The following is a 13,043-nucleotide window of genomic DNA, read 5'->3' on the forward strand; positions in this document are numbered from 1 at the left end:
ATTGTGGGCGTGAAATTGACAAATAGGATTTTGATCTGTCGAGTTCACAACCGGTTGCTTCCACAACTCAACCATATAATCTTAGATGGAAATAGGCCCAAAATCAAAGGGGTGCCCAACTACTTGGCAACTAGTTGGGAATGTGAGCTCCAACATGAAGGGGTGCCCAACTACTTGGCAACTAGTTGGGAACGTGAGCTCCAACGGGAACAAGCCCTAAGATGTGCAATTTATTTCTTGGTTCAATATTAGGATAGGTATTGATATAATTTAAAGTATAGGTTGATGATTCTTGAGGAGAAATGCTTACTATCATGGAAGTATTATTTTTTTAAATTTTATTTTTTGACCATTATATATATATATATATATATTTTGGGACCAATAGATATATATATGTATATATTTCCAAAGAATGCTTGACAAAAAGTAATGGTATAATTTACGAATTAAGTAATACTAAAAAAACTTTTCATAATTAACAATCACCACAAAATTATTCCCTATGGGATTTAAGAATTCCTCGCTGGCCAGACAGTCTGCCACACAAAAATCTGCGAAGAATCCAAGCTTTTAATGAGCAAGCGGGTCCTGCCACCTGCACGCTTTATAAGGTTACATGGCTTTTTGGCCTGGTGACAAGACCTACAAGGCATGCAGTGCAACAACCAGCTCTTTCAATTCAGCCACTCTGCCTGCCTGCCTTTCAAATCTGCAGCAAATTCCAAATCCTACTAAAGTTGACCATAAAATATTTCAAGCGTTGCACTCTTTCATGCAGGTAGTAAAATATTTATTAAAAAAAAAAGCAAACAAACTGATCAGAATCTTGAAATAAAAACACAATATAACAAATGTTTTCAAAAGCGTTCATGAGAAGCAATACACAGTGACCCAAAAAAAAAATTCATGTTAAGAATTTCATGCACCCTTTGCACTACCCAAATTTTGATCTCAACTCAATGAATATTTTTTCTTGTTGAAGTTTGCGATTCTCTTTATTTTCAATCGAAAAAAAGCATGTATTTTAGTTTATGAAGTATAATCCTTGTATTTTCTCTAGTTTAAGTCCTAAGCATGCATTTTAGTTTATGAAGGATAATCATTGTATTTTCTCTAGTTTAAGTCCTAAGCATGTATTTTAGTTTATGAAGTATAATCCTTGTATTTTCTGGTCCCAACTGAGTTAGTGTAGTGGTCAAGCTTGTGACTTGTAACCTCTAGGTTATGAGTTCAAGTCCCACTAGGCTCTCTCATGTTATAAAGAGACACCTATGCTCGCTTGATGTGTTTGGTTGCTCGGGCTCTTGCCCCTTGATCACTCGAGTGACTTCTCCTCCTCGGGTGGTGGATCACCCGAGATAGGAGGATCCATACAAGACCCCTCCGCTGTTCCAGTGCTCGACTCATCGAGGTGGTCATGAGGGACGCCTAATTCGTGGCTCTTGCCCGATGGTACGTGGCCCTTGCCCGACCATGATAATTGGCTAATTGTTGGAAGGGAAAATCGGCTCCACCCACTTGAATGGGCCCCGGGTGTGTACGAAAAATAAAATAAAAAAATCCTTGTATTTTCTGTAGTTTAAGAACTAAGGTTGTGCCTTCTCATCTAACCTTGTGTTTGAAAACTTGTCCAAGCCAAATGCTATTTGTAACAAAATCCATTTTGGTTTTAAGCCTTACCTTCATTTTAATTGGTTGGAAAAAAAGTGTTTTTCACATAGAGTAATACATCATCAAATGAGCTTGTCATTCCTGCACATACACATACCATCCGAATTTTAAAACAATAAAAAATGTAAAGAATCTTCATTAGGGAAAGTACTCAAATACCTTCCTATAACTAACTAAGATGCAGGCTTATCTCAAAACTTGGTGCTTACTCCTCATGAACTTTAATTACATAATCTAGAGGACCGTGAAAATGGATAACATGAGTAAATGAGGAATTGCGATTAAAGAAAGTCTTTCTACTAAGTAATGTAGGTTGAGGCGAGGGAGACATCCCATCAGTGGAGCTTTTAGCTTGCTAGGGTACGAGATCACTCAACCCCCTCCCCTACTCCCCATAAGGGGTGGGACTCACCCAAAAAAGGGCGGGAATAAATAAAAAAACCTCCTACCTACTAAGAAGTAAATAATGTAAGTTGCACATGTGTGTGTGTAAGTGCATGCGCACATACATGTGCACATTTGTGTGTGTGTGTGTGTGTGTGTGTATTATATATACATACATACATACATACATACATACATAGTGTGTATATATATGTATGTCTGTGTGTGTGTGCGCGCGCGTGCATACGCACACACACACACACGCACACATATGTATACATAGATATACATACATACATAAATATATATATATATATGCATACATACATACATGTGTGTATATGAATATATGTGTATGTACACACACACACACACACACATACACATACACATACACATACCATATACACATACACATACACATACACATATATGAATATATATATATATGTACACACACACACATACACATACACATACACATACACATCCACATACACATACACATACACATATATGTATGTGTATGTGTATATGAATACACACACACCATATACATGTACACATGCATATATATTTATATATACATTTATATATAATATACATATACATATACACACACATACACATACATACATACACACACACACACACACATATACGCATGTGTATATGTATATGTATATGTACACACACATACATACTTATATATATGTATATATGTACGTGTGTATCTACCTATATGTACATACACACACAAAGATACACACACATATATGTATGTATACACACACACATGTGTGTGTGTGTATATATGTATATGTATATGTATACACATACACACACATATATATGTATATATGTGTGTGTGTGTGTACATATGTACACACACACATAGATATATATATATATATGTATGTATGTGGGTGTATATTATGTATATCTATATATATGTGGGTCATGTCTACACACACACACATATATAGGAGAGAGAGAGAGAGAGAGAGTTCTTTCTAATGTAGTTTAAGCTCAAAATAAAATGAGCCATTGATTGTCTAAAAGAACAAATTGTTCAAGATAATGCAATGGTCAAACTCAGAACATTCTAGTGATCTAAAAACATACAAATACTCTAAAATATAGCTCCAAGAAAATCGTGAAAGGAATTCTAAATAAGACCGTGTTATGTATAGAATTGCTATGCTACTTCCATGTAACATGGACAATATGCTATTTGGAGCTTCCAATACATGTATTATCGTGTGAGGAGGGCTCCTTGGAAATAAAAATAAAAGATAGAATCAAAACAAAGTGCTTCAGAGTATTAATAACCGTCAACTAGACGATCCTCGAGTAAAATTGAATCCAATCAAAGAGCTTTGAAAATTTTAATAATCATCATATGGTTCTCTTCATTGGAGTGATGGCTATGTTGGAAGTCCATGATTAAAATTGATTCATAAAAGCCAGAAAGGTTAATAGTAGTGGGTGAATTAGATGGTCTTACACCTGTAGTGCTGGTAGGCTTTACACCGGAAGATTTTACGGTTGGGAGAGACGAAGCCGGGCATGATCATAAAGTCGACTTTGGGAAGGGAGGAGGCGGGGCAGGAGGGGCAGCTGCCGATGGGGGGCACGGAGACAGACTCGACGTAGGCGGGATCAACGAGGTGGCCGCGCCCAACCCGAAGGATCTGCATGGGCGGATGGGTGGAGTTGGCCAGCCTATGGAGGAGCCACACCCACTTCGCCGCCCTCAAAAACGCCTCCATGAAACGATCCCTCTCGGCTGCGTTTCTGTATCCCATGCTAATCCACGAGAACATGGCCATTACCTCCTCGCTTTTGGCCGCGCAGAAGGCGTGAAATCCCGGCTCGTAGGCGCCGCTCTCCGCCCTCAGCGCCTCCTCCGGATCCACGCCCTTCAGCCTCACATACTCTTCCAGTCTCGCCACCGCCCTCGATGCAGGGTCCAATATCCTTGTCACGCCGCTGTCATCAAAACTATCATTCTCGAAGCACCTGAACATAACTGTGTTGACTCTGGACTCCAATGCATAGCTCGCATGCACCTTCCTCGCAAACACAGTGTTGGGCTCCATCTCCGTTAAGGTTCTGATCAATGAGTAACCTGATAACACCATCTGCTGCATGTAAACCCTGCAAAAATAGTTCACCTCCGACCTGCATCTCAGCAGAGCTGATTCGAACAGCAGCATCATGGCGGATACAACCTCTGCATCCTGCCATACATTGCTCAGCTGGCTGAACACATCCCATGAAGGAGACTCCGAGCCAGCAACAGAAACACTAGTGCCACCCACATCCTGCACCTCCTGCAGCTGCCTGATACCGCTCACATCCTGCACCACCTCCTTATTATGCTCACAACTGCTAACACTAGTATTCCTTGTAAGCTCACTGAGCATACTCAAGCTAATAGTGCTTCTATTAGCACTACTGTTTCTCTGCATCAACCCCGGCAACACACCCATTGGATTCTCCACAGTGTTTCTCTCCAGTAGATTGTGTTCTTGGCTTGTGATGGCCTGCTGCTGCTCCATTTGCCACTCCCACATGTCCCTGGTGTCCTGCGTCTCCGCGAGCGCGTCTTGCTGCAGTCTTGTTTGCTCCAAGAGGGCAGCTGTGGTGAAGCTATTGAGACGAAGCCTCGATAGAGAGGACTGAGAAGCACCTGATTTCTCCTTGCTTTTAGACCAGCATGTGAAGATGCCAGTGACAACATTGAGGGGGTTCCGGCCACTCTTGCGTTTCTGATCAGAGAAAAGCTCATCATCCACATGCAATTCAACAGTACTGTTGCTGCTACGGCCTTGAACCAATGGGGACTCGGCATTGTTTGCAGGCAACTGATGTTGGTGGGTGCTATAGAGGGGAGCTTGATCGGTTGAAGACAAGCTAGCAACTGCAACAATCTCAGATCTTCTCTTCCCAGCTTCTGCTGATGATGATTTGATATGGCTTATATTGAAAGATGAAGGGCGATGGTGATGATCTGCAAGCGGTTGCAAATTCTCATGGAAGCGTGCACTCGAGCTACAAGCGGGGGGTTCAATAGCAGAATTGAGAAGGCTAGGATTTGAAGCTGAGATGAAAGGGTGCTGTTGCTGCAGCAAAACGTTTCCTGCTGAAGAAAACGCTGCAGCTTCTTGGCCTTCACTCCTCTTGGACATTAAAACCCTCCCAAATGCAAGCCTTAACCGCTAAGGTTAATATAATTGCAGTACTTTTGCAAATCAATGGTCTGACCTTGTTGTTTGTAGTGCTGCTACCACTACTGAGAAACCCTCTGCACTACCATCACAGCCTCACAGGTCCACAGCTGCTGCAAGCTCATTCTCTCATGTGCACCAGAATACTCACACTTTTAGTTTTAACCTAAGCTCTCGGTGAAGATCTTTTGATTTCATTCATATATTTAATTGGCGCTAATTTAATCTTACAGTTCAAAACCAAATCAACCTTTAACTATGATCATGTACTGCTTTTAAGTGAGGTTCCTGAAGAAGCAGCAGCAGCCGGCCTGCATCAGTGTTTGAAAAAAACCCGGGTATAGTGTTTGAAAAAAACCCGGGTATAGTGTAATTTGCACCTGCAAATTTTTAAAATTACCTTCAAATTTGAAACTTAAGGGTATAGAAACCTGCAGATTTTGAGGGGTTGTAAAATAAAAACCTTCAAAATTTGAAAATTTTCTTTATAAATAATTTCACAATTTTTAGATGAAGGTTTTTTACTCTTTGGGAAAATAGTTTTTTTCTAACACTGGCCTGCATCACTGTAGACCTGTAGACTCTCTGGCCCACCTGCCGCTCGGTGAAGTTTGAACCGTGAACGGTGAGCCCTGCTTTCAAGCCACACGTGGTACACGCTGTGGCCCGCAACCCCACGCAACCCCAACGTCCAAGTTATCAATCTCTAGATCAGCCAATGATTAAATTTAATTACAAAGATCACTTTCAGTGATCAATCATGCGTGACATCTTCTTACTACACATAACACGGCTTCTCTCTCTCTCTTCTCATGTCCTATTTGTGTTTGTGCGAATAGGCGCTCCGGAGTAGTCCTCTTCACCAACACCAACTGGAGTACTATATCTAACGCGGCTTCGCCTCCTCAACTGCCACGTGTCCTGTCTTTTTGCCACCTCTCCACGAAGTAGTTGTGTTGCCTTGTCCATCGAGCCGCCTCGTGTCCATGCAGAGTCGCAGGTTCCAGAGCCACCTCATGCATGCTGCCACCCTTCGTCAATGTGGCATGGAGATTTTAAATCTTCATCCAGTCGCGCTCCTGTTGGTTGAGCCTTACTCTTTCGCATTTCGAAGCTGCGCTTTTGATGGTTGACCCCTACTCTCTTATATATATATATATATTCATTTGGAAGCTGCACCAGTTGAGCCCTCCCCTCCTGTGTTCCCTACTAGTGAGCCATCTCTCTCTCTCTCTCTCTCTCTCTCTCTCTCTCTTTCCGTTCTCATGCAGTTTGACGTTATTGCGAATAGGCGCTCCGCAGTCGTCCTCTTCACGAACTGGAGTACTATATATAACACGGCTTCGCTTCCTCAACTGCCATGTGTCATGTCTTTTTGCTCGCCTGGGCCACCTCTCCTCAATTGCCATGTGCCGACTACTTAGCGCAGCTTGTCTGGGCCACCTCTCCACGAAGTAGTTGTGCCGCCCTGTTCATGCAGTGTCGTATGTTGTAGAGGCGCCTCTTGTCCATGTAGAGTCGCAGGTTCTAGAGCCGCCTCATGCATGCAGCCGCCCTTCGTCAATGTGGCATGGAGATTCTGAATCTTCATGCAGTTGCGCTCCTGCTGGTTGAGCCTTACTCTTTCTCATTTCGAAGTTGCACTCTTGCTGGTTGACCCTTACTCTCTCATTTCGAAGCGGCGCTCCTTGTGGATCCTAGTTGAGCCCTCCCCTCCTGTGTTCCCTGTTGGTGAGCCATCCCTCTCTCTCTCTCTCTCTGTGTGTGTTCACATGTCCTAGTTGTGTTTGTGCATGATGCTATTGCGAATAGGTGCTCCGCAGTCATCCTCTTCACCAACAGGAGTGCTCCCTTCCTATTCTGTGATCTGCTAGTAGTGAGCCTTCCCTCTCTCTCTCTCTCTCTCTCTCTCTCTCTCTCTCTCTCTCTCTATATATATATATATATATATATATATTCTCATGTCCTCTTTGTTTTGGCAAGTGCAGTCGTCCGTTTCCTGACAGGTGGGAGGTGTCCTCTTTGTGTTCACCAAAGGAGTTCTGTGATAAATTTTCTCTAACGTAGTAAAAAACCTTAACTAACTGAGCTAATCTGACCGAACTCGTAAGTCCCATAGTCAGATCAAGGGAAAGATTGCACTTGGATCATAGAGACCAACGCTTTTTTTCTCATTTTGAGAGGCACAGCCGTTGATTCTTAATTTCCATAGAACAATTTTTATCCAGGATTTACTTCATCTATCGTACCAACAGATATTTAGTCTCATTTTAGGGATCCATCAGTCCAGCCTAACCCCATCCAGTCCCATGGATTAGCTAACCGCCCAACCACTGTAGTGATGGGATCCAATTAGGAATTTGGTTAGGTTTTGTCCCAGGTACTAGGAAAAAGAGTTCTCAGGTCCCGTAGCCAGATATTCATGCAAACTTAAAGCTAGTCACACCACTTATACACACTCAATATGAAATTACCTTTTTCACAGAATCAGCTATTTTTTAAAACAATCGTTTAATGAAACCATTGTGTCACTGATCATAATCCTCAAAATCTCCAGTTAAATCCTTTTTTTCAATCATTCCTTCATCAGTGTACCTATGGCATCATTGGCAAGAGAACGCTCACCACCTATCCACACAGGGGCCTTTTCGATAGTTCCTAGCTCATAGTAACTGGTAATATATTCACATATCAAAATGGAATCTCTGTTGAAGATCAGCAAGATCAACCAACGGATCCATATAAAAGAGCCATGGACTCATCCGTTGAGGACCAGCAAGGTCAATCAACCAGATCCATGTTCGAATTCAGAAAACAACTCTTACTCCTTGTTCCAATATCTTTCCCGACGTACTTATGGGTATCTTCGGCGACCTAGAGCCCGAGCACTGTATGGTCAGCACCCTCTAGGATCCTTTGCAGGTCACCTAGCGCTTCACTCATATGCCGCTTCCTGGGTTCCTCATCCACCGTACCGGAAGCTCACCATTTAAATCGAACCGAGACTGGTCAAGACCTCGGCCGACCTTGCTACGCAAGACGTCCTCCATTGACTCTCCGTTAGCTCTCCGTTAGCTGTTTGCAACTTTATAAGCTAGGTCTCCACGGCCTCATTCACAAGATGGTCAAAATTCTTTCCCAACATTCTTGATATAAAACAGTCATTTAAAAACAGCTCATAAATATAATTTCTATAACGAACTCTCGTCTTTCCACATCAATATACATTACTTAATCCACATTAATTTCATATGCATTCCTATTCTCCTCCAATCACATCATTTTCCATCTCAACACTTCTTTTCTCAATTAACCTTATGAGATCTCATCCACTAAGTTTACCCATACATCTCATCACATCACATTCATTAATATCTATCCAGTTTACATCGCATCTTATCACATCTATTTCACATCACATCTCATTCATTCACATCCCGAATCACATCCATTCACATCCCATACCATTCATTCTCATCCCGATTCACATGCCATCACATTCATTCACATCCCTTATCATTCATTCACATCCCGATTCACAGGCTATCACATTCATTCACATCCCTTATCATTCATTCATATCCCTTATCATTCATTCACATCCTGATTCACATGCTATCACATTCATTCACATCCCATATCATTCATTCTCATCCCGATTCTCATGACATCACATTCATTCACATCCCTTATCATTCATATCTATCCAATTTACATCACATCTCATCGCCTCAATTCTCGTTCATATCCATCGCATTCACATCCACATATATTCTTCCACATACATCCACATCCATACTTATCACATACACATCTATATCTATCCTTTCACATACATCCACATCCATCCTTTCACATACAAACATCTACATCCATTCTTTCACATACATCCACTTCCATTCTTCACATATATCCACATCTATGTCCATTCTTTCACATACATCCACATCGATTCTTCACATACATCCACATCCATCCATCCATTTATTTACATTTATCTGATTCACATCACATCTATCGGGCCATCCATTCATTCACATTTATCTGATTCACATCACATCTATCCATCCATTCATCACATCTATCCATCCATTCATTCACATTTATCTGATTCACATCACATCAATTCATCCATTCATTCTTTTATAAAAATCAACTTCAGTGGTGGGAATAACACTTTTATATAAAAATCCTTTTATACATCTATTTATGCATAAATTCAATTTTAAGGAAAATAACACTTTCGAAATAAAAATAAATTCCTTTATGCATCTTTCTATGCATAAAATCAAAATTAATGAGAATAACTCTTTTGAAATAAAAACGAATTCCTTTATGTATCTTTCTATGCATAAAATCAAAATTAATGAGAACAACTCTTTTGAAATAAAAACGAATTCCTTTATGCATCTTTCTATGCATAAAATGAAAATTAATGAGAATAACTCTTTTGAAATAAAAACGAATGCATCTTTCTTTGCATAAAATTAAAATTAATGAGAACAACTCTTTTGAAATAAAAACAAATTCCTTTATGCATCTTTCTATGCATAAAATAAAAATTAATGAGAATAACTCTTTTGAAATAAAAGCGAATTCCTTTATGCATCTTTCTATGCATAAAATCAATATTAATGAGAATAACTCTTTTGAAATAAAAATGAATTCCTTTATGCATCTTTCTATGCATAAAATCAAAATTAATGAGAATAACTCTTTTGAAATAAAAATAAATTTCTTTATGCATCTTTCTATGCATAAAATGAGAATAACTCTTTTGAAATAAAAATGGATTCCTTTATGCATCTTTCTATGCATAGAATTTAAATCTAATGAAAATCACACTTTTATAATAAAAAAATATTCAATATGCATCTTTTTATGCATATAATTTAAATCTAATAAAAATCACACTTTTATAATAAAAAAATATCCAATATGCATCTTTCTGTGCACAAAATTTAAATCTAATGAAAATCACACTTTTATAATAAAAAAATATCCAATATGCATCTTTCTGTGCAGAGAATTTAAATCTAATGAAAATCACACTTTTATAATAAAAAAATATCCAATATGCATCTTTCTGTGCATAGAATTTAAATCTAATGAAAATCACACTTTTATAATAAAAAAATATCCAATATGCATCTTTCTGTGCATAAAATTTAAATCTAATAAAAATCACACTTTTATAATAAAAAAATATCCAATATGCATTTTTCTATGCATAGAATGAAAATAGCACTTTTAGAATACACAAACGAAGGGGATTACTCTTTTTGAATAACATAAAGATAAAACTTATTTCTACAAAATTTAAGAAAATTTTGCCATAACCTCCTTTGTATGGCTGACCATTTTTTAATTTTTTCTTTCTAATTCTGCTTAGAATTTAACCCAATATGAATTTAGCACTCTAATCTAATCAGTTCTCATTTTTTAAAGAGCAAACAATACCAAAAGTTTAACTCTATTTAATTGATTACACATCTTGGATAAAGAAGGGCTGAATTCAACGAAGAGAAGGGGAAGGCCTTTCCATCAAGGCATGACATCCAATTTTAATTTAAAAGAAGCAAGAAATCATAGACCATAGAGTAGAATTAGAAAAAAGTAGAATTTCTAACTTACATGGAGTTTTGTGAGCTATCCTTTGGCTTGATGGATTGAGGGTTATACTCTTGCTTGGATCAAGAGTGGCCACCAATTCCTTGTAGAGGAAATAGACAAAAACAAGTGAATTATCAATGAATTCAATGTTTTTGGCTCTTGGGAGGAGTAGAGTAATAGTGCATAAAACACTATTAAACTTTTATAAAGGGAGAGGCTTCTATTTATAGGAAAAAGTGAGCCTCTAACCAAGCAAACTGATTCTAAATTTTTCCAGATTAGTTTGGTCACTTTTTGACCATTTTTAGGCTAGTTTAGCTTACTTTTTGGTTCTAGTTGAAATAGGAAAGAGGAGAGATGAAATATCTCATTATTTGATGCATCATTTCCTCTAAATATCTCTTCTTTTTTAACTAATAACCTTGTCCTTAGTCAACTCTTCATCTTATGTGAGTATTTACTCATTTATGGAGGGATTTTCTTTATTTCTTTAATTTATCTCCTCCCTACATTTGGATTAATCTAATTGGCCCTTCAGAACCTTAATCTAAAATTTTTAAAAAATCTGGACCCTTAGGCTAAGGCCTTTTGAACAGATTATAATTTATTTCTAATGCATCTTCTAAAATTATTTTTGAACTTCTGTTTCAGGGAAATTTATTTAATAATAAGAGATATTTTTTCATCCAAAAATATCTAAAAATTGAATTACCTCTCTCTAGAATATTTTCTCTCTCTGAGTCAAAATAGGTAGAAACAAGATCTGTTATTATTTTGAAAAGAGGGGTTGATTATTACAGGGGGAGAAATTGGACATCTTGAAGGGCTGGGGGAGAAACTGGACATCTTGAAGGGCTGGGGGAGGAATCTTACATCCTACCCCACTTAAAAAAACGCGAGATGTCCTCATCTCGCAGGTGGAGTATGATCTCTTTCATCTTCTTCTTCTTCTTCAATCACTTCCAGCGTTATTGCCTTGGAAGTGGACAGTCGGTTTGGGAACAACTCTCTTTGACTTCCCCTATTCTAAGGTAGAGGTCTTGCATTACTCTGGTTTGAAACTGCGGGTTGGTTAGAGAGTCTACCTCTGGGATTTCCCTGAATTTGGCGGGTAGAAACCTGATTACTCTCGAAGGAAGGAGCTGGAGTCTGTAATCTTGATCCCTAATTTCCCTGCCCTGAAAACCTTGATCCAAAAGGAGTTGGACAATCCATACTGTGATGTCCAAGTCCTTGACAGTTATAGCATTTCACTCCCTTATTCAAGGGTGGAACTTTTGTAGTTGAATTCCAGGGGATTGAGTTTTGAGAAAAGGACATTTCTTCCATTCTGGAACTTTCCCTATCCTAGGATTGACCCTGATATCTCTTAGGCGGTGGAAGGCTGGAATCACCTTTTGGAACTAAAAACCTTTTGAAAGGTGATGGTGCTGGCTTTGGTGGGACCTTGACATCAAAGGTCTTGGAGAAATCCTTCAACATCCGCACTACTTCGGCCATCGAAACTGGCTTGGCATTCTTCACCAAAATATTCAAAGGTCCATTCAGTCCCAGAATGAACTTGGCCATCAGCTGTTCTTCACTCAACGGTGGCGAGTAATTGAGGAGGAGAGTGAACGCTTGGTGATATACTTCAATAGTTCTGCTCCCCCTGGGTTAGCTCTAAGAATTTGTTCATCTTTGTTTCCAAAAAGCCGGGAGGACAGAACCTCGTCCTTAGGTAAATTTTGAGGTCATTCCATGTCTGGATATTCCGATCCAGATGATTTGTCTCGCAGTGGTTTTTCCATGCCACTCTGGCTGTTTCTACTATCTTCAGCCTTGCAAGAGCCATTTTGCTCTTCTCATTGTACCCGATGACATCAAAGTACTCTTCCATTACTTCGATCCACTTCTCCACAGCCTCGCCTAAGTTTTTCCCTTCACCCTTGAAAGGTCCAGGCTACGAACTATGAAGAGCTTTACGAACATCCAAGTCGAGCTCTTTCTTATCGAGTTGGGGGTTATCATTTCTACCACGACGACCTCGATCCATGTTCCTACAATACGAAAAAATCTTGTTAAGTCCCTTTATATGATTCAAATCCGATTTTTAATTCATCGGACTGTGGGGTTCTTTAGATAGGTTGGCTCCCCACA

General features: G+C 39.3%; 1 protein-coding gene across 1 annotated transcript; it reads right to left on the reverse strand.

The window, feature by feature from the left end:
• Nucleotides 1–3,243: 3,243 nt before the first annotated feature.
• LOC147607331 (uncharacterized) lies at nt 3,244–5,430 on the reverse strand. Its single transcript, XM_086790379.1, has one exon. The coding sequence runs from the start codon at nt 5,250–5,252 to the stop codon at nt 3,552–3,554; it is 1,701 nt and encodes a 566-aa protein (XP_086646505.1). The 5' UTR covers nt 5,253–5,430; the 3' UTR covers nt 3,244–3,551.
• Nucleotides 5,431–13,043: the final 7,613 nt, after the last annotated feature.

This window comes from Cibotium barometz, chromosome 55 (genome assembly GCF_041138505.1).
Source record: "Cibotium barometz isolate CiBa-2024 chromosome 55, ASM4113850v1, whole genome shotgun sequence".
Classification (NCBI taxonomy): domain Eukaryota; kingdom Viridiplantae; phylum Streptophyta; class Polypodiopsida; order Cyatheales; family Cibotiaceae; genus Cibotium; species Cibotium barometz.

Coding starts and splice junctions, on each gene's coding strand:
- LOC147607331 (XM_086790379.1), bottom strand. CDS start 5,252: ATGTCCAAGAGGAGTGAAGGCCAAGAAGCTGCAGCGTTTTCTTCAGCA.